The sequence below is a fragment of the Hylobates moloch genome, unplaced genomic scaffold (assembly GCF_009828535.3).
Source record: "Hylobates moloch isolate HMO894 unplaced genomic scaffold, HMol_V3 SCAFFOLD_5, whole genome shotgun sequence".
Lineage (NCBI taxonomy): Eukaryota > Metazoa > Chordata > Mammalia > Primates > Hylobatidae > Hylobates > Hylobates moloch.
Window position 1 is genome coordinate 118,419,433 of NW_026652280.1, and position 21,782 is coordinate 118,441,214.

At 46.4% G+C, this 21,782-nt stretch overlaps 1 protein-coding gene across 2 annotated transcripts in view; it reads right to left on the reverse strand.

Annotated features, from left to right (window-relative positions):
• Positions 1-9,987: 9,987 nt before the first annotated feature.
• Positions 9,988-21,782, reverse strand: part of ELAPOR1 (endosome-lysosome associated apoptosis and autophagy regulator 1) — an 88,629-nt gene continuing 76,834 nt past the window's right edge. Inside the window, exons 14-23 of one of the 2 annotated variants that reach the window (XM_058439498.1) lie at positions 21,407-21,544; positions 20,391-20,654; positions 18,675-18,848; positions 15,613-15,793; positions 15,190-15,286; positions 14,591-14,692; positions 13,274-13,400; positions 13,017-13,195; positions 12,334-12,499; positions 9,988-10,277 (exon numbers count right to left, since the gene is read on the reverse strand). In XM_058439498.1, the coding sequence (XP_058295481.1) occupies positions 10,209-10,277; positions 12,334-12,499; positions 13,017-13,195; positions 13,274-13,400; positions 14,591-14,692; positions 15,190-15,286; positions 15,613-15,793; positions 18,675-18,848; positions 20,391-20,654; positions 21,407-21,544 (1,497 nt within the window). In that variant the 3' untranslated portion in view covers positions 9,988-10,208. Of the gene's footprint in view, positions 10,309-12,333; positions 12,500-13,016; positions 13,196-13,273; positions 13,401-14,590; positions 14,693-15,189; positions 15,287-15,612; positions 15,794-18,674; positions 18,849-20,390; positions 20,655-21,406; positions 21,545-21,782 lie in introns of both variants that reach the window. The other variant, XM_032155153.2, reaches the window with a different exon arrangement.

The window sequence follows — 21,782 nt, forward strand, 5'->3', positions numbered from 1 at the left end:
TGAAGCCAAAGTTATCAAAGAATCTCCCTGATAACAAGAGATTATTTGAAGGATTTGGGAACAGGTGATCTGTTCCCCCACCCCCACCCCCAATCCTTCCACTTTGCAGAAACTTTAAAGCCTCACTCCCAATGCCTTCTCAGAGCTAGATGTGCTAAGACCTTCTTGATCTTATACCACCGTCATGGACTCCTGAGATGAGGGTGTGACATAGCTAACTATCATATTATTTATTTATAATATGAAATATATTTGGGCTTTGTCCCTGGTTCCTGACACAGCCCCTAAAACCCTTGAATTTCCTGGGTTATTCATAATGGGTCCCTTTGACAACACCTGAGTTTATAATAAGGAGGTGATTTAGGATGGGGGCCCTAGATAACCTCAGGATGGGGCCAGTCACCATAGAGACCAAGTGATTGGAGGATTGGAACTTTCATCCCCACCCTTCAACTTCCAGGAAAGGGGGAGGGGAGGAGCTGGACATCAAACTCTATAAATGCTGGAACAACAAAAGTTGATGAGCTTCAGGGTTGCTGAACATGTGGAGATGCCAGGAGGGTGTCTTGCCCAGAAAGGTTATGGAAGCTCTGCACCCCTGACACCTTGCCTATCCATCTCTTCATCTGGCTGTTCATTTGTACCCTTTGTACTATCTTTTATAATAAACTGGTAAATGTTTCCTTGAGGTCTATGAGCCTTCTCAGCAAATTAATCAGACCAAAGGAGGGGGTAGTGGGAGCCCCAGTTTATAGCTGCTAAGAAGTGTAGGTGAAATCTATTACTTGCAATTGGCATCTGAAGAGGAGCAGTCTAGTGGGATCAAGCCCTTACCCCATGGAATCTGACACTACCTCCAGCTAGCTAGGGTCAGAATCAGAATCGACTTGAATTATAGAATGCTCAGCCAATGTCCACTGGAGAATCACTTGGTGTGTGAGGAACTTACCCCCCAGGGTCCCTCGCCCCTGCATCTGGTCACAGAAGTGTGTGTTGAGTGTGGGTTTTTGTTTTTGTTTTTGTTTTTTTGGCCTCTTACACTATCCCTGCTCCCCAAAAAGCCTCTGCCAAGCCAACCCTGAAGTGTATGTCAGGGCTAACAACAATGATAGAGCTAAGTAGAGACCCTGAGGGAGGCAGAGGAAAGGGGCTTGTCTGGATGTGCTCCCCTTGGTTCAACCTGCCTATGGTGTTAGATTTAAAACTAGTGGAAAGGAAGGGTGAGGAGCTGCAGTCTTGGAGGAAAACATCTAAGAAGACTCTCCTCAAAGTGTTGGGTTCCCTAAAGCCTTCTGAGGGCAAGGTCTGTGATGGGGGCGCTCCCTGCTTCCATGTCATTGAAGGCACCGCCAAAGTGTATTGCCAATTAAGTTTCCAAAACAGTGACAGGTGTTTCTGAGGCTGAAGTGGTCCCAGGCCTAAGGGAGGAGGGCCACTGGGTCAACCCTTTAAGGAGGTCATCAGTGTCATTCAACAAGTGATCTTGAAATTCTGATCTCGCCAAATTTATTCATGCATTTTCACAATTAATCTTATCATTAGATTACAAACACCTCCCTTTAAAATGTTCATGTGGGCGGGCGCGGTGGCTCATGCCTGTAATCCTAACACTTTGGGAGGCCACAGTGGGTGGATCACCTTAGGTCAGGGGTTCGAGACCAGCCTGGCCAACATGACAAAATCCCGTCTCTACTAAAAACACAAAAATTAGTCGGGTGTGGTGGCACATGCCTGTAATCCCAGCTACCTGGGAGGCTAAGGTACAAAAATTGCTTGAACCCAGGAGGCGAAGGTTGCAGTGAGCTGAGATCACGCCACTGCACTCCAGCCTGGGTAACAGAGTGAGACCCTGTATCAAAATCATGTTACCTGATGAGTATAATAAATTAACATAATAGCATACTTCATCAGCTTAGAATCGTGGGATTTTTAGAGTTGAAGGGGAGCTTCAGCTATCTATTAACTTAATAATTCCCGATCTTTTCATCACCTTGTCCCTCATGTTTTGAAATATTTTTGTCTAATGAACATGATTTTGTAAAAATAATAATTTGCCTTTTTTATTAATCGGATCTATATGGCTGCCACCTAGAAATTCTGATCAGCAGGAAATAGGCAGTGTTACTGCACCAAGTAACTCCTGCCAGAAGCTAACGCAAAAACAAATCAACATAAAAACTTTCGTTATGGAGTGATGGTGTGAAGCCCTGCCACCTTTGGGTATGTGATTTCTGTTAACCCTTATTACCAAGAATGTTCTTGGGCACTGCCTCTGAGGACTGAAGTGTTCAAGAAGCCCCAACTGGAAAACAGCCAGCCAGGCTAACCCTTTTATTTTCTTTATAAGGAAACAGCCCCAGAGAAGGTAAGTGATGGAATCAAAACCAGGACACAGGTAAATACCTAAGATAGCCTAATGTTTGGGCTTTGCCCTTTTGCTAGCACTCCTTAGCAGAAAACAGGTCAGTGAGGACCCTGACTATGCTACAGGGCCTGATCTTATAGGGCAGAGACCATTGCGTATTTGCATTTTTCTCCCCACGGGACCGAGCACACTGCCTTACCCGTGGTAAGTGCTTGTTAGGTTGTGAGGAAGTAGGCTGAGAGGGTGGGAGCTTGTTGCAGGTCAGCGAGCAGAGTCCTGGGTGAAGATACTGCCTTGGGGATCCTGGGCAGCTAGTGGGCAGCCTAGGGGAAAAGAGCAACTGCAGAGAGGGAGCAAGAAAAGAGGGTGTGGGGCACCCAACAAAAGCTGCCTACCTCAATTTTCCCAGTTTGGAGCTGGCTAACTCGGAAGAGTTCTCTGAGGCCTCACTGTGGCAACCCTTTGTGTTCCTCTGTCTTGGATTTGGAGTAGGGTTTCTCAATGTTCACTGAACAAGTCCGGTCCTGTCACTCCCTTGCTAGAAGTCTTCTGTGGATACCTGTTACCCTCAGGGGAATCCAAACATGGCTGGCAATGCTATTTATGATCTGTCCCTACCACCTTCTCTAACATGTTCCCTCTTTATCTCGTGTGTGTGTGTGTGTGTGTGTGTGTGTGTGTGAGAGAGAGAGAGAGAGAGAGAGACAGAGTCTCACTCTGTTGCCCAGGCTGGAAAACAGTGGTACAACCATGGCTCACTGCAGCCTCGACATTTCCAGCTTCAAGGGATCCTCCTACCTCAGCCTCCCGAGTAGCTGAGACTACAGATGTGTGCCACCATGCCCCAGCCAATTTTTGTATTTGTTTTTGTTTTGGTAGATACAGGGCTCTGCCATGTTGCCCAAGCCGATCTTGAACTCTTGGGGTCAAGCAATCCGCCCACTTTGGCCTCTTAAAGTGCAGGGATTACAGGCATGAGCCACCTCACCTGGCCCTCTTTATCTCTTAACATTCCACCCTCGTATTCCCCATTCCAACGTTCTTGTGGCTCCCTTCCTTCCCTCTGAGCCTTTGGTTGCACAAGTTCCTTCTGCCTGGAACTCCCTTTCCCTTCTCTGTTCCTCTTACCTGGCTAATTCCTCCTTTCTCCTGGAAGCCTTCTCTGACATCCTCTTTACCCCTCCCTGCAAATTGGTTAGACACTCTTCCGGTTTCCCACAGTACAGTAGTATTGATGATACTGTTTCAGGAGGAACTGACCACCCCGCCTCCAGTTCTGGCTTACCCACTCCCTTCTATCAGAGAGACACAGTAACAAAGAGGTCCACGTTGCTAGCCTTCAGCAACTAAGCAGGAATCATTTAAAAATAGCGTGGATCAGGGGAAGCTGCCAGGACCTGGGGGGACTTCGATCCAGCCTCTCCATCTGATAGAATTGGGGTGTGAAATCTATTCTCCCACCACACCGTATCATACAGTAGTCTCCAGTGGATGCCTGAAACCACGGAGAGTACGGATCCCTACGTACACTGTGCTTTTTCGATCTGGTAACTCAGATGGCTGCTAAGTGAGTAATGGGTGGATAGTGCAGACAGTGTGGATACTCTGGACAAAGGGATGATTCATGTCCCAGGTGGGAAGGAGTGAGATAGCACAAGATGTCATTATACTACTCATAATGGCATACAATTTAAAACTTATGAATTGTTTATTTTTGGAATTTTCATTTAATATTTTTTGACTTAAGTTGACTTTGGGTAACTGAAACTGTGGAAAGTGAAAGTACTGTTAAGGCTGAACTACTCTATAGGGAATTGAATTTTATGTGGGATTGTTAACTTTGGCACTGAGACAAAATTAGTTTGTATTCCAAATTCTCCTTGAATAGCTCTTAAATTATTCATACAGTTTTGTATTGCAACCCTAAATCAGTTTCTCTATCTCGTAATACTCATTGTTGCTCTGTGCTTCCCAGTTAATTGTCCTCCTTAAGATTTAGACCAAGTCATAAGTGTGTTCTTGCCTGGTCACCTGATAATGTATTTTACTTCTTTGTCAGTGATTGGGAAATTCTTAAAATCACTTCCATATCATTACACACCCCTCTCCCTGCCCCGCAGTTTCAAGCTTGATTGTGTCTGTTGCTTGTTTGTTGCATTGCACAGTATATGGCTGAATTCATAAAGATTCATAGCAGTACTCCCATGGGACTGTTTTTGTCCTGTTATTTCCCACAGTGGGGTGACATGGAAGGCTGAATGGGATCTGTGAGGTGAAAAGGAAGCAGAGGGGCAGAGAGGAGAGCACATTCCAACGCTGGAGGCATGAAGGTGCTTATGACTCAGAGACCATCGAAAGCTCAGTGTGGTTAGAGTAGAAACAATGTTGGGAGGGGGAGCCGGTGGGCTGTTAGGGACCTTGTAGGCCACATAACTGAATCTGTTGGAGACACAGTTTCTTCCTCTATTGTAATGGCGATAGTAGCTGCCTCCAGGGCTGTTCTGGAAATGAAAAAAGGCAATGCTGTGAAAGCATTAAGTCCAGGCTTGACACAGAGATGCCAAATTAATGTGTTTTCTTTTCTACTTCCCTTCTTAGAGTTTGGACTTTATGTTATAAGCAGGGGTGATGTTCAAAATATTTAACCACCAGTACAACCCAGGTACCACCCAGTCGAAGTAGATGTGGGTCATAAACAACCAGCCTTGGAGTGTAGGTGAGCTGCTGCCAGTTGCTCCTGCCTGACAGCAATAAGGGGCCATTCAGAGATGGCACATTTGAGTGCCATCAGATGTGTTAGAAAAACAGCTCTGAGTGTTCCAGCTCTTATAGAATTTTTTTTTTTTTTTTTACAGACAGGGCTGCCTCTGTCACCCAGGCTGGAGGGCAGTGGTGCAATCCACGATCATAGCTCACTGCAACCTCAACCTCCTGGCCTCAGGCGATCCTCCAGCCTGGCCCTCCCAAAGTGCTGGGATTATAGGCATAAGCCGCCACACCCTCTTTTAGAATTTGGTTAGCAGGTTTTCTGCCTTTTACCAGAAAACTTTTCATGAAAAAAAGAAAAAGGGCTCTGGCTACAGAGCAGGAGGGTGATACTGGTGTAGGAAGCACTGGCGCAGATAGGCCTGTTCGAAGGCTAGAAATTACCTAAGGACCCTGATGAAGAACATCTGGCACTTAGTGCCATTCAGTCTGAAAAGTCTGTGACATTCTCAACTCATCTATTAATAGCTGAGAGAATTATTTTTGGGGATCAAGTGCCCTCAACTAGAATGAAGTCCTGAAGCAGAAAAATCCTGCCAGGCACGCTGGCTCATGCCTGCAATCCCAGCACTTTGGAGGCTAAGGTGGGCAGATCTCTAGAACCCAGGAGTTTGAGACCAGCAACATGGTGAAACCCTGTCTCTCCAAAAAATACAAAAATTAGCCGGGTGTGGTGGCACATGCCTGTAGCTACTCAGGAGGCTGAGGTGGGAGGATCACTCAAGCCCAGGAGGTTGAAGCTGCAGTGAGCTGAGATTCTGCCACTGCACTCCAGCCTAAGCAACATAGTGAGCCTCAAAAAAAAAAAAAAAAAGAAAAAGAAAAAAAAGAAAGAAAGCAAAAATCTAGCGACCTCAGGAAATGGTAGGCCCTTGATATCGTCTAGGATTTTCTCCACATCTAGTCTGTAATAATCTACCTCATACCCAAAGAAGCTAATTTTGCTTCTATTTGTGGATTTATTGTTATGTGGCTGGCCTCATGTTTCCCGAAAGAAACCTGAGCAGAAGGGAAGGGAAGTAGCATGCGAAGTGGTTTATGAGTTATTTCTTTTGAGCTCATTCAATCTTGGGGTGTTGGGTATCATTAGATGCATTTTATTATTGTGGAAACTGAGGTTTGGTTATTGACTGATTCCTCAACAAGTAGTGGGAGGCTTCTAGCCTGTGTCCATCTTGTTCCAAAGTCTGTGCTCTTTTCTCTGCCTCTCTGTGAATGTGGAATCCTTCTCCTTTTCAGTTTAAGCTTCCAGGACACTTACATTTCCCACTCACCCCTCCAGCCACCCAACCTATGTTCAAGAAAAACAACTTGGAAGGTATGTTTTTATTTTACAAAAAAAAGAAAAAAGTGACATGCAATACCCATCTTCTAACAAACTATTAACCGCTTGGATTACAGGGTAAAAAGGAAATCCAACCAGTCCTGATGAGACAAAAATTCGATTTCACAAAGCTGAAAAAATCTATTACAAAGTTTCTGTTGTATAAATATAGTCAGTCTTATCTTTAATGTAGTCGGACAAAAAAAAGTTTTGTTGGCACTAAAACAAAAACAAAAACCCTACTGCTTGAATACACCACAATCTTCATTTGCATTCCCAGCCAAATACAGGTGATGACTATAGGATGACAGTTACTGTGTGTTCCAGGACTTAAGGTAACCAAATGAGATTTAAACATTTTATCATACTCCCTCTACCAACAACAGCTTGGACAGACCACTTTAGCCCTGGGTCAAGGACTAAAGCCTTTGTTCATAGAAAATTGAACATGTAGGCTGGGCACAGTGGCTCACACCTCTAATCCCAGCACTTTGGGAGGCCAAGGTGGGTGGATCACTTGAGCCCAGGAGTTCGAGACCAGCGTGGCCAACATGGTGAAACCCCATCTCTACTAAAAACACAAAAATTAGCTAGGCGTGGTGGCGCATGCTTGTAATCCCAGCTACTGGGGAGGCTGAAGCAGAAGGATCACTTGAACCCAGGACGGGGAGGCTGTAGTGAGCCAAGATCGTGGCACTGCACTACAGCCTGGGTGACAAAGCTGACTCTGTCTCAAAAAAAAAAAAAGGAAAAGAAAATTGAACACGTGTTTGCTCTCAACTGGGTGGACAACTCTGTGAGTATGCTAAAAGCCACTGAATCATATGTTTTAAAGGTGAATTGTATAATATGTGAATTATATCTCAATAAAGCTGTTAAAAATATGACATGTCTAACTTGCTAGGGGAGCAACAGGTGACCCCAGTAGCGTAACTCAGGAGTTCCTGACAGGTCACAGGGCAGACCTGCAGAAGTCAGCAGGGTAAGGGGTAGTAAAAAGTAGCTCCTTAAAGTATTATGGCTAAAATCAGTGGAGTCAGAATAAAGAAGTCAAAGACATATGTAATTTTTCCTACTGTTTCCGGAATAGTCTAAGGGCTATCTGTGGCTTTTGTCACAAAAGAAAGCTATTCAGTGAGACGGCAGGTGCCCGAGTATTGCTGAGGCTACAGAAGACTTTAGGTCGGAGCTCAGGAGCTGCGTATCTGCATCCACACTGGGGGAAGTTCCAACATGGACACAGGTTCTGAGAGCCTGACTCCTATAAAAGGAGGGAGAATTTGGATACCCAAAGAAAAACTGGATTTATTAAACCAAAGGGACTCCCTGCCATCACCAACACTGTTGATGGCCAGGGGCCACAGCATGACTCTAGTTCTCATCGACTCTTACAAAGCCATCGCCAGGGCAGCAGTGGCTAATCAGATGAGCATTTTGTGGCAGACTAGTCACTTGCAAATGCCATCCTCTTTCTGTATCTACCATCTGGTCACCAAATGGTCACTGGAGAAAGGGCACAGGCACAAATCATGGGCAATTGGGGCTTGACCAAGGGAAGGTCACCCTGGCCTGATAGTGATGGAGGCAGAACTGCCAGTAGAAAAAAGAAGAAGGTAATTTAAGGTCTTGCTCTGGTTTTACCCATTCTAGGTACTTAAAAGTTCATTGATAATAGTTTGTGTAAAATTGGGGAAAATGGGCATAGAAGACACCCACTCTACTCACCTTTCAGAAGGGATGTTGCCAGAAATTGGACCAGAAGTCTCTTTAGTTTTTTATCACACAAAGCAATTGAGAATGAAAAAAAGAGAAAGATAGGGGCTTAAAAGTGAGAAGTATCCCAGCTTGGTGAACACCTTGTTTATTTTTTAATTTTTTAGAGACAGGGTCTCACTATGTTGCCCAGGCTGGTCTTGAACTCCTGAGCTCAAGCGACCATTCTGCCTTGGGATTACAGGTGTGAGCCACCATGCTGGGCCCAGTGAAAATCTTGTTAAACTCTCCTAGCCTTCCTTCCTTGAAGACTGGTTTGATTGTGGTGCTGGCTTATGGGCCTGGGATTCAGTTCCTTTTTTGGCCAGCCTAGACATTTATTCTGTGCCTGAGCAGATGGGTTAAGCTTAGAAGCAGACATCATGGCCACCTCAGGCCCATGCCATTGTGGGCTGGATCCCCTAAAGTCCCCCATTAAAATCTTGGCCTCCCTGTGCTCTTTTCAAATAAGAGACCCCTGTTCCATAATATGGCCCAAACTTCTAGGACGGGGGCACTCAAGGATGGGGAATTTTCCTCACTGACAGGGTTTGCCATCTCTGTGGGTAAATCCAATAGAGGATAAGGCTGGAACATCTGGGTTTGGGGCTTACCTGGTTCTTTTCAGTGTCATAGAGTGATAGTGGGAGGTTTAAAAAAAAATAGGGAGGATGTATCCACCAGGACTTTGAGCATTTTCTTGATGAACTTATTCCTTTGGCTTCAGTGAGAATATCTATCATTTATTTAAGAGAAGGCAAGGAGCTACATGGTTTAAAAAACAAATAAAAGGCTGAGTGCAGTGGCTTGTGCCTGTAATCCCAGCACTTTGGGAGGCTGAGGCGGACAGATCGCTTGAGCCCAGGAGTTGGAGACCAGCCTGGGCAACATGGTGACACCCTGTCTCTACAAAAAATATAAAAATTAGTGAGCCTGTTGGTGCACACTTGTAGTCCTAGCTACTTGAGAGGTTGAGGTGGGAGGATAGCTTGAGCCCAAGAGATTGAGGCTGCAGTGAACAGTGATTATGCCACTGCATTCCAGCCTAGGTGACAGAGCGAGACCCTGTCTCAAAAACAAAAACATTCTTTGTTGCCGCTCTTTGTGCTTTTCTCTCTCTTTTTTTTTTTTTTTTAAGACAGAGTCTCACCCTCACCCAGGCTGTATGGAGTGCAGTGGCATGATCTCGGCTCATTGCAGGCTCCGCCTCCCGCGTTCACGCCATTCTCCCGCCTCAGCCTCCTGAGTAGCTGGGACTACAGGCATCAGCCACCACGCCCGGCTAATTTTTTGTATTTTTAGTAGAGACGGGGTTTCACCGTGTTAGCCAGGATGGTCTCAATCTCCTGACCTCGTGATCTGCCCACCTCGGCCTCCCAAAGTGCTGGGATTACAGGCGTGAGCCACCGCACCCGGCCTCTTTTTGTGCTTTTCAAGCCTTTTCTTACCCAGGCCTTACTCCCCTTGCCCTCAGACTACCATTTTCACTCCCTTTGAGCTGGTTATCCAGGGGAAATAGATCCAGGCTGCTATGAAGATTATCCACCAGGGAACCCTGACACCCTCTTCACCCAGCCTCTCTCCTAAAGAGATCATGAGCTGAGGGCATGCGAGGAAAACTCCCAGCTGTTTCTGCCCTTAAGTTAGAGGACAGAGGAAATAGTTTCTATACTTAAGAAGATAGAAATATTTTCATTCCAAAGCTATAAGAATTATGAGCAGACGAAGCTATGGCTCTGGCGGATGGGCCATTTTGGGAAACAAGATACAAGCAAGGGCATAATTTACAAACAAAGTGTGGGTATATTTGGCAGGTTTGAGGCAAGCAGAAAGGAGGGTTTGGGTACTCCATAAAAAAAAGATCTGAAATTCAAACATCTGATAAGGCCACAATGAAGAGATTTCCAGCAGTTGGTGTTGCAGGATGCTGGCACCCAAATCGCCGCAGGCTTGCAAAGGTGCTATGCAAGGTGAGGAGGCAGGTGAGGCAGGCAGTGCCTCTCACAGGTCCATGTCTGGGCCTCCTGAGGATGTCTTCAGCGGCACTGAGTCAAATCCATCAGGAGTCCTCTGAAAGAGAGATGGTGACAGGAGCTGGCTGCTGCACAGGGGCAAGTTTGGGGACAAAGGAGAGAAATGGAAAATAGGTGACAGAAGGAACCCTTATGAAATTCCTGTTTCAGTGGCTTTGTGGAAACACAGAAATGAGATACCCTCTATTCTGCTTGCTCCCTTCAGGGTCAGTTGGAGAACAATAAAAATCTTTTACTTTTAGGCGGGGCGTGGTGGCTCATGCCTGTAATCTCAGCACTTGGGAGGCCAAGGCAGGTGGATCACCTGAGGTTAGGAGTTCGAGACCAGCCTGGCCAACATGGTGAGACCCCGTCTCTAACAAAAATACAAAAATTAGCCAGGCATGGTGGCAGGCGCCTGTAATCCCAACTACTTGGGAGGCTGAGGAAGGAGAATCACTGGAACCCAGGAGCAGAGGTTGCAGTAAGCCAAGATCATGCCACTGCACTCCAGCCTGGGCAACAAGAGTGAAACTGTCTCAAAAAAAAAAAAAATTTTTTTTTCTTTTAAAAAATGTTTTTGGCTGGGCACAGTGGCTCACACCTGTGATCTCAGCACTTGGGAGGCCAAAGCAGGCAGATCACCTGAGGTCAGGAGTTCAAGACCAGCCTGGCCAACATGGTGATACCGTGTCTCTACTAAAAATACAAAAAAAATCAGCCAGGTGTGATGGCATGCACCTGTAGTCCCAGCGTCCAGGGAGGCTGAGGCAGGAGAATCGCTTGGACCTGAGAGGTGGTTGCAGTGAGCTGAGATCACGCCACTGCACTCCGGCCTGGGAGACAGAGCAACACTCTGTCTCAATAAATAAATACATACATACATACATACATACATACATACATGTTTTTTAGAGACAGGGTCTCACTCTGTTGCCCAGGCTGGAGTGCAGTGGCACAATCATAGTTCACTGCAGCCTCCAACTCCTGGGCTCAAGTGATTCTCCCACCTCAGCCTCCCAAGTAGCTGAAACTACAGGCATGCTCCACCACACCCAGCTAATTGTTTTTTATTTTGTAGAGATAGGGTCTTGCTATGTTGTCTAGGCTGATCTCGAACTCCGAGCCTCAAGAGGTCCTCCAGCCTGGGCCTCCCAAAGTGCTGGGATTACAGGCATGAGCCAAAAATCTTAAAAATCCCCTGCTTTGCACCTTTGCTGAATTCTAGCAGTCCCAGATAGACTCAAGAGTCCCAGGGTGAACTGTTCTCCCATTCGTTTAAAAAAAAAGAAATCGCAGTCTAAGGAGGCCAAGGGAGTCTCCCTAGCAGGTCAGCACAAAGGAAACAAGACTCAGCAATCTAAACACCCAAGCATGGTCCTTTCTTAACCACCTCCCAATACCCTCCTCCCTCTTTCCGCCCTCCCAACCCACTCCTATTGGGATGAACTGGTTCAGAGCAGTAGTCAGGTATGGGCACTGGCAGAGTTGGGCTGCAGAGGACTATAGCCCTGGAGGACCTGCTTGGATGCTGTCTGCTGGCCCCACACCCAGTGACAGTATTGTCTGTACTGCATTTATAAGCTTCATACTCACCCACCCACACAAAGCTAGCCCTCCCAGCTCAGAATTGCTCAGTGGGGAACAGCTGAGACTGAGCTATGATTCAGCTCCCAAAGGACTGGACCCAGACACCTGGAAGACAGCACCCCTCACTGGTCAAAGGAGAGCCTGACTTCTATCAGAAGTTGATCCCAGAGATCACCTTTTCCCTTTTTCAGTGAAAATAAAAAAAGGGGTAGGGGATGATTCTTACAACATGGATGGTTCAGTACTCCTTCTGGAAGTGAAAAGGCCCAAACAGTTCACTAACTGGAGTGCATGTTGAGAGAGAAGGAGCCTGATCAAGAGCAGCCTTGGGCCCCGGGGGAAAGAGTATTGGTGTAGAAACGCAGAAGGAGAAGGCAGGATTTTCAGAGTGGGGAAATGGAATTGTATCGGGTGTGGGGAGCAGGGTGCCCATCCCTGAACGGTACAGGACCATTCAGTGTCTGAGGAGCAGTGTCTCCTCCAGCCCTCCAGGCTGACCTCAGTGCGCTGGCCAGGCCCCCTACCTTGGAGGTAAATGATTTGATCTTCCCAAAGAGTGACTTCTTGCTGGTAAAGATGAGGTCGTCCTCTACATCCTCGCCTTCCATGATGGCGCAGCTGTCAGCTGCTGGCAGGTCACAGTCTTTGAGAGTAGCATTCATCACCAGCTTGGAGTACTTATACTCTAGTCTATAAAACAGGAGGATGAGAAAGACAAGATCCCAAAATGTGGGAATAAGGGGGAAAGAGGTAGAGAGGTTAGGCTACGAACAGGTCCTATTCCCATGCCATGGGTAAGGAGACTGAAGCATGGTAAAATGGTGTCAGGGCTGGGGGACTAGAAGGAATCTTGGTTCCCAGTTCAGTGATCTTTGTTCCTTAAGGCTGTCTGTTTCTATGATCTCTAAATTTAATAGAAATATTGAAATCATAATGTCATTCTCTGTACTGTTAATAATAACAAATTAAGGATACTCTTTGCTTTTGAGAATTTAACATCCACTTATAGACTGCCACGTTGTACCATCCCTGTTCAGGAGTCAGGATAACCAAACCATGCACTGGATAAGTGCCTCACAGTCTCTGGCCAGGGTCACAGAGTCTGTAGCCAACTCCAGAGAAAAACCCCATTAATTTATACTTTCAGATATTCTCCCTGATCAATAATCCAACCCTGTCCCCCACACTCCAATACCGCATCATGTACTTTTGATTCTTTTTCCAAAAGTAGCAGGTCAAGACGGTGAGCAGGATGGCAGTACAGGTGCCTGCAGAGATGCCCACTTTCAGCCAGAAATCTATGGTTTTGCAGATGGTGACTCTCTGCTCAGGCAGAGAAATGCCACCAGAGCACAGCTTGGGTTCTCGCCACACGTAAGTAGTCTTCTGTTGGGGAGAAAAACAAGGAACTCAGATCTCCCATTCCCTTCTCTTGTGGGAGTGCCCGATCAGAGGGAAACCCACCTGGATCCCAGCCACGCAGCTGCTGACGATAGCGTGGTAGTCAGCCACTGAACAGAGCGGGCAAGCAGCCACGCTCTCCCACAGGAAGTGGAAGTTGCAGCCATCACAGGTCCCATCCGAGCACGTTCTAGCAAAGCAGAAAAGAGACCTGAGCTCTCACTCACTGGAGGGGTGGGGAAGACCTGGTTGGAAGCCTGTTGTCTCATAGCTTGCCTGATATACCCTCTCCCTGCCCAAACCATTAGCCCTACCAGGATCCTTCCAACTAGTCCTTAACACAGGTTTTCATCTCTGATTTCACTGATAAGAGGCCTTCCCGGCCTCCAGTGGTCTCCCCACACTCTGCTCGTTTATGTTTTTGCTGACATCTTATGAGAGCTATTGTAAGGTGTCTGAGCTCCAGCACGGCTGTCTCATCAACCCCTTTGAGGTTCCTGTCCTCCCCACAGACTTGTGACATTTTGCAATAGCCACTTTGATGCAGCTTCCTGGGGGTGTGATTGGAGTTGAGGTGGGGTTCAGGAATGAACTTCCGGTATGGATACCTGTTATGTACTTTATTGTGATGTTTACAATGGCAAGAACAGGGATTTGACACTCAGACACCACTACTGGGTCAAGACGCCCTGCTTTCCTCCCCATCTCCCCAGTCAGTTGTTTAGGCGCAGCATATCCAAAATGTCTTCCTCAAGACGCTAGTGCCCGTCAAGATGTTAGTTGCTGTTATGCGGGGAGGGGAGGGGAGGGGTGTCCTGTGGTCATATTCATTTAGAAATTTTTGATTGAGTTCACTCAGCTATTAACCTCGGAACTGGGTATTTTCGTTGTAGAGAGGTTCCTAGGATCCCTAAACCTTTACTAATCCTCATGATAGCCAAAGATCATGAAACGTCCTAAAGTCTCCTTGTCTCATTTAATCCTCAAAACAACCCGCTGAGGGAATTTAGCATTATGCCCATTTTTACAGATAAGGAAAAAAGAGGCCTAAAGAAGGTAAGAAATGTATCCATGATAACATAGCTAGTTAGTGGAGGAGATCATTCAATCTGGCTCTTAGCCGAGTTGTTGGTTACTATGCTATGCAGCTGCCACCATAATGGACCAGGAATATGAGAATAGCTTTCACTCTTCCTTCTACCCCATTCTTGCCATATGAAAATTGAGGGTCTGGGGCCATGACTGTGCCCCTAAGAGCCCATTAATGGATCTCAAACTCTTTTCTTTTTTGCCCTTTTTCAGTAATCTCTGGATCTCAGGATGGAATGACTTCAAAGAAGGGAGATTTTGGCCTTTGTTACATCCCTTTGCAGGGCTTACCCTGGCAGCAGCAAACTTCCAGGGACAGTTTTCTGTGGACTGCACCTGACACGGATGGTGGTTGATCTCCCAGAACTGCAGGACTGGGTCACATCATTGGACCTGCAGAGAAAGCCAGCCCCCATGAGGGAATGAGTCACTCAGCTATGTTATTGGACAGCCACCAAGTGAAATCTGCATGGAGCAGTTCCCTTGCTGGGGAAGTCAGGACTTGGGCTTTAGCCTGGCACACAGGGAGTGCACAGGCCTTGGTTTATACGTGGAAAGGGTGGGGATCAACAATATGTAGTCAAGGGGGAAATGCCCTGGTTTAGGAAAGTCATGGCTAGCATACACTGGAGGCTGCTTAGGCTGGAAGGGAAGTCCACTGCAGATCATCCAATATTTCTCCTTGCCTCTAGGGCAGATCTGCTCCAGTAATATCCAAGAAGCTGGGATCAGGAACTCCCAGCTTTTAGCTATCATGACTGGGCAGATCTGCTAGACCTCAGACATGTTCTGGCTTGATAAGCAGTAGGTGGCTAGAGAGGGAGGGATGCAGCAGAAATTATGGAGGAGTCCTAGGTTTCACTTGCATTAGCCTAGCCTCTCATCTTCACCTATAAAAGAAGATCACGTCCGGTATTCCCAAGGACTCCGGGTGGAAAAGTTCAGCTGGGGAGATGATTCCATCCAGAGTCATATCTGTTGTCACCCCTGCCAAATTAGAGCTCCTAATTAGTTCTCACTAGTAGCATTAGCTGGCAACCACTTCAATTCTTCCAATACCTGTCAACATCCAACCTCACTTCATCTCATCACATCCCTGAGTGGCTTATGAAAGGGTGAAACAAGGGTTTGTCAGAGTCCCTGGGAGCACTTTGCACACAGAGTGGAATAGAAAACACAGGTCAAGAAGTTGGGCCCCTCATGTGGGGCCTTTTACCTCCCAGCCTGGTAACCTCACACTCTCTTACACATACACACACACACACACACATACACACACTCTCAAACAAGGCTGAGGCAGCGGAGTTACTCACCAATAAGTCGATCAGCAAGGCTGACAGGCTGTGAGGAAACCCCGGCCTTGTAGCCTGTCACCTCTGGGGGGATGATGACTGCCTGGCAGACGTAGGCTGTGATAGATTTGGAGAACCCTGACTCACCCTCAGGAATCCGGAGGTCAGTGACATTGTCGGTGCACACAGACATTTTCCTACCCTGGTGGGGGAGTGGGGAGGAAAAAGTGGGAAGAAGTGAGTGGTCACAGAGGAATTCCCAGAAGGGAATAGGGAAGGCTTTTTTACATCTAAATTTTCAGCGTTTCAATGGTATGTTTTAGGGGAATGATTCATCCCAGATCTAATGACGAGACAGATTTGATTTTTTTGTTTTGTTTTGTCTTTTTGAGACAGTCTTGATCTATTGCCCAGGCTGGAGTGCAATGGTGCAATCATAGCTCACTAAAGCCTTGACCTCCTGGACTCAAGTGATCCTCCTGCCTCAGCCTCCTAAGTAGCTGGAACCATAGGCTAATTTTTTTTTTTTTTGGTAGAGATAGGGTCTCTCTGTGTTGTCCAGGCTGGTCTTGAACTCCTGGGCTCAAGCAATCCTCCTGCCTCAATCTCCCAGAGTGTTGGGATTCCAGGGGTGAGCCACTGTGCCCAGCCAACATTTTCAATGTTATAAATTTTATTATAAATGGTGCTGGCAGGGTGCAGTGACTCACACCTGTAATCCCAGCACTTTGGAAGGCCGAAGCAGGTGGATCATGAGGTCAAGAGATTGAGACCATCCTGGCCAACATGGTGAAACCCCGTCTTTACTAAAAACACAAAAATTAGCTGGACGTGGTGGCGCATGCCTGTAGTCCCAGCTACTCGGGAGGCTGAGGCAGGAGAATCGCTTGAACCCGGGAGGCGGAGGTTGCAGTGAGCAGAGATCATGCCACTGCACTCTAGCCTGGCGAAAGAGTGAGACTCCACCTCAAAAAAAAAAAAAGTGCTAAATCTGGTGTCTCAGCCTTTTTTTTTTTTTTCTAGATTGTAGGAAGTAGATGAGCTTGAAAACTGAAGGAAACCTTTACATTACAATAAAATAAAGAGTTCTTTTGTCTTTGAACTAAGGATCTATAGTGTGGCAGTACACCATAAGCATTTCTAAACAGGAAAGGAGTAGATTAAAAAATACACCATTTCCCCAAATTCCCCACCTTCATTGCTCTCCATAATTCACTGAATGATACTTTTGCTACATGAAGCCTGCTTTAATCAATCTTATTTCCTAAGTGATCATGACCTGTTACTTCTGAGGCTTCATTTTAACTTCTTCAAAGGCTTCTGAAAACAAGATAGAGACACCTATCTCTAATCTTTCATAGATTAGTTTATTTCTTGACATGTTCTCTATATAAACACCCATCGACTTCTTTGCATGCTGCAGAAGATGAGTCAGAGTTCTGTGATGTAAGGGCCTTACCACGAACAGAGTCAAAGATTAGATGCTCAAGATGCTCTTCATATTGTAACTTTTTTTTTAGATGGAGTCTTGCTGTGTTGTCCAGGCTGGAGTGCAGTGGCACGATCTTGGCTCACTGCAACCTCCGCCCCCTGGGTTCAAGTAATTCTCCTGCTTCAGCCTCCCGAGTAGCTGGGCTTACAGATGTGTGGCACCATGCCCGGCTAATTTTTATATTTTTAGTAGAAACAGGGTTTCACCATGTTGGCCAGGCTGGTCTCGAACTCCAGACCTCAGGTGATCTGCCTGCCTTGGCCTCCAAATTGCTGGGATTACAGGCGTGAGCCACCATGCCAGCCTCTTTTGTAACATTTGAAATGAACTTTCCAACTGCTAATTGTGGCTTGTTTGCAATTTAGTCAAGTGCAGTGGTGGGATTAACCTTTGCATTTCTGCCTTTGAAGTTTGGATCTGAAATATTTGCAGCAGCATGAAATGGCTGATGGTGACAATCTTTCATTATAAAGCATTTCATGTTACTTTCTTTCGTACTGTCAGCAAAGGGACGTGTGGATAAACTAGAAACAGTTGATTTTATCCAGGCTCTAGAAAACAAGTAACAAATGCAGTGATTGCTGAAGACTGCTTTTTCAAGGAAGGGAAAAAAACCTTTCCTCCTGCATATTTCTGGGGTTTTTTTTGTTGTTGTTTTTTTGTTGTTGTTGTTTTTTGTTTGTTTGTTTTTTGAGATGGAGTCTCACTGTGTCCCCCAGGCTGGAGTGTAGTGGCGTGATCTCTGCTCACTGCAAGCTCCGCCTCCCAGGTTTATGCCGTTGCCCTGCCTCAGCCTCCCGAGTAGCTGGGACTACAGGTGCCCGCCACCACGCCCAGCTAATTTTTTTGTATTTTTAGTAGAGACAGGGTTTCACCATGTTAGCCAGGATGGTCTCGATCTCCTGACCTCATGATCCACCCACCTCAGCTTCCCAAAGTGCTGGGATTACAGGTGTGAGCCACCGCGCCTGGCCTTCCTCCGGCATATTTTTAAATAGACTCATTCTGAGGAAATAAATGTCAGGTAAGAGTAAAAGAACACCTTATTTTATTTTATTTATTTTTTATTATTTTTTTGAGAGGAAGTTTCACCTTTTTGCCCAAGCTGGAGTGCAATGGCGCAGTCTCAGCTCACTGCAACCTCCACCTCTCAGGTTCAAGCGATTCTCCTGCCTCAGCCTCCCGAGTAGCTGGGATTACAGGATGCGCCACCACGCCTGGCTAATTTTTTTGTATTTTTAGTAGAGACAGGGTTTCTCCATATTGGTCAGGCTGGTGTCGAACTCCGCACCTCAGGTGATCCGCCCGCCTCGGCCTCCCAAAGTGCTGGGATTACAGGTGTGAGCCACCGCACCCAGCACCCAGCAAGAACACATTATTTTACATATCTTTATTTTCTTAAGTGTTTATAATCCTGATTATTTAATTTTAGGGAAAAAAGTCCTCAGGGAGAATAATATTTAAAAACTTTTGAAGCTCCTCGACCCCCTGCTGCCTGAAGGATTTCTGGTTTTCTCCTGTGTCTGTCTCTGGCCTCTGATCCATGGGCCTCCCCCATTCAATTTTCACCCTGTCAACTGGTATACCTTACCTGGTTTCCACAGAGACTTAGGGTAAAGTGATGGAAGTATTTCAGCCCTTTGGAAGTGAAGCTTGGCCCTCCAGCAAGAGTGACAGTGTTTGCCAAAGCGGAAAAGTTGTAGCTGAAAGTCCTGGTCGGAGTGTTGCGTGAGAAGGTGCAATCGTTGTAGCACAGAGAGTGGATCTGAGGGGGAGAGGGACGGGTGGGGCCAGCTGGTCAGGAAGGGCCTTCAGGGCCTGCAGCCAAGAGTAGCAGTTTTCTCCCCAGTCTGGTCCCGCCCAAATGGGGTCAAGAGGAGGAAGAAAGGATTAGGGGTGGCTAGTAAAAGAAGTGAAACAGGCACTAGTGGGATTTATGTACATTTGCCATTCAATTATTAACACATATATGATGGACAAACCCAAATCTGTTATTCTTCAGAAGGGAGTTTGGTCAAATTCTATAGCCTTCTAACCCTGTGCCTATATTATAGAAGCCTCTCAAGACACAAGAGGACCCTTTTTACTTTTCAGCAGAAGACATTGAGGCACTAACCAGAAAAGGGTATCTGAGATGGAAGAAGAGAAACTTTTCTTGCTCCCTGCTCACCCCGTCACAGTGTAAAACTCACTGAACTCTGCTTCCTGTTTCTCAGATGCTCTGTAGGAAACTGAACTCTGAAAGGGGCTTTTCTTCCCATAAACCCGTTCATTGCTCTGTTTTAGGGTCACCATTCAGCGGCAGCCACACACAACTGTCATTCCCTCCCACAGCAGCAGAGGGAGCTGCAGGGAAGGAAGGTTGTGGCAAAAGTCCAGGGTACCCGAAAGAGGTTGCCAGGAGTCTGTAGAATCGCTGCACTTATTGCACAGATGAACTAGGCAACGTTTGCAGAGTACATACTGATAGTGCTTTACTGATGTATGTGCGTGTAGTTGTGATCAGTAAAATGCAAATTCATTTAAAAGCATCAATTAATATCTAAAAGCTTTTAGTCATAGTACTTCTCAGATGCAGAAAGTACATGGGGCAACAACACTGCTTATCCACTTTATTTATTTATTAGTTTTTTAATATGCCTTTATTTTGTTTATTTTTTAATTAGAGACAGGGTCTTGCTCTGTCACCCGGGCTGGAGTGCAGTGGCACAATCACAGCTCATTACAACCTTGAACCCTGGGGCTCAAGTGATCTTCCCACCTCAGCCCCCTAAAGTGTTGAGATTACAGATGTGAGCCACTGCACCCAGCTTTTTCCCACTTAGGAAAGGGATCCTTATACTTGTAAAGCTGAGAAACCACTGGGATAGAAGACAGCAATGCCAGTTATCATATGTCCCAGCAATGGTTGGGTTTCTATCTTTCCAAAGAAGGGGCAGATTTCCATAATAACAGGCTGGATTGAACGAGGCTGAATATAAGCCACAGGCTGCACCCCACTGTTCCTTCCCTCTAGGTCTCTGCACAGATGCCAAATAACCCTCTGGACCAGACAGTCACCAGCCTCTCTTACCTGCCAACTAAAGAGGAGACTTGTCAGTGACTGAGTCCTGGACCCCGGAAATCAAGCCCTGCTAACCCTCCACAGTCACAGCCTGGATGGGTGTCCTCCAGGACTCCAACCTAGGAGTATGCTAGGGGGAGCACTTGGGTATCAGCCTCTCAAGAACCCCACTCAGGACTCAGCATCTTCTGAAGTCATCCAAGCAGAGGGTCAGGTTTAGGATACATGCCAGACTGCAGGTACCTTGTTGTTCTTGGTCCCTGGACCACAGGGCACACAGGCCTGGACACCATAAGGCTGGTGGGCTTTCAGAATTGTGTTAGCGGGGCAGGAGTGGCAGGTTCCTGAATCTCGGTCAATATAGTAACCAGCAGGACAAGAGGTGCAGGAGGAGCCCACATCAGAGGCTTCTAGGGCACAGGGACGGCAGTAGGAGGCCACGCCATTCATAACATTGGTGACATTGATGGAGTAGATCTTGGCAACGTCATTGGTGTACTTCCTGCTCTGGAGACAAGGAAACAAGAGGGGAGAGGGGAGAGGCCTGAGACAGCAGCAACAATTGAGGCCTCTAGAAAGAGCAAGGTACTTAATCTTCTATCCTGTGATACTCAAGAAGAATCTTAGAAGCATCTGACTCTTTTTACTCACTTACCAGGAACTCTTCATGTGCATATGATGTCGTTTTAAAATGAGACTGAACCATTTATAGGACATATAAAAATATTAAGTACTATTGGGAAAATACATAATATATACTGTTTTATGAAAAAAGCAAGTCTTTTCCTTATAAAAGAGAAAAAAATGTATTTGTACAGAAACAGTGTATAGGAGATGGTCCAGATGTTAACTGGTTTATCTCTGAGTAGTAGGATTATGGCTGATTTTATTTCTTACTTTTGTCTATTTTTATTTTCTGAGTCTTCTGCAATGAGCCTGTATTCCTTTGAGTTAAGAAAATAAAACCAGAGTTGTTATTATTAAAAACAACAAGAAGTCTGGTACCACATGTATCAGGGCAGGGACTACAAGGAGGGCCAACTTATTTCTTACGGTGTCATCTTTCCAGGAAGTCAGCTGGACAAGACTAGGTGGTCCTCAGAGGGCTGGGTTAGACAGTTTTCTGCTTGACTCCCTAAGATCCTTCTAACCCTCGGATTCTGAACTTCAGACTCATACTTAAGCTAATGCTAGGAATCCTCCTGGGTTCAGAGGGTCTCTCCTGGGAGCTGGGGATCTGAGGAAGGGGAGGAACTTACTGCCTCGTGAAAAGTGGTCCTCTGGAAGGCCCAGGTGAAGCTCGTGGTAGTGTTCTCCTCAATGATGTAGGTATAGGACTGTTTGCCTTTGGAACCTTTCCACGTCTCCACGGGAGTGTTGGTCCTAGAATTCACACCCTGAACCCAGGACAGACAAGTGAAGCGGGTGCGATGGCCAGAGGGGAAGTGGGTGCCCATGTGGCTGCCATCCAGGTGCCATCATGGTTGGTGAGACCCTTGTTAAACTGTGAAGTCCCTGCTGGTCAGTCTGGGCCTTTCCTCTGTGGACTCACTACAAGGGGAGTGTCAGTCATGTGGACACACCAATGGGGCAGATGGGGCTAACCCTCCCCTGGAGGCCCTCTAGCGGCAAAGA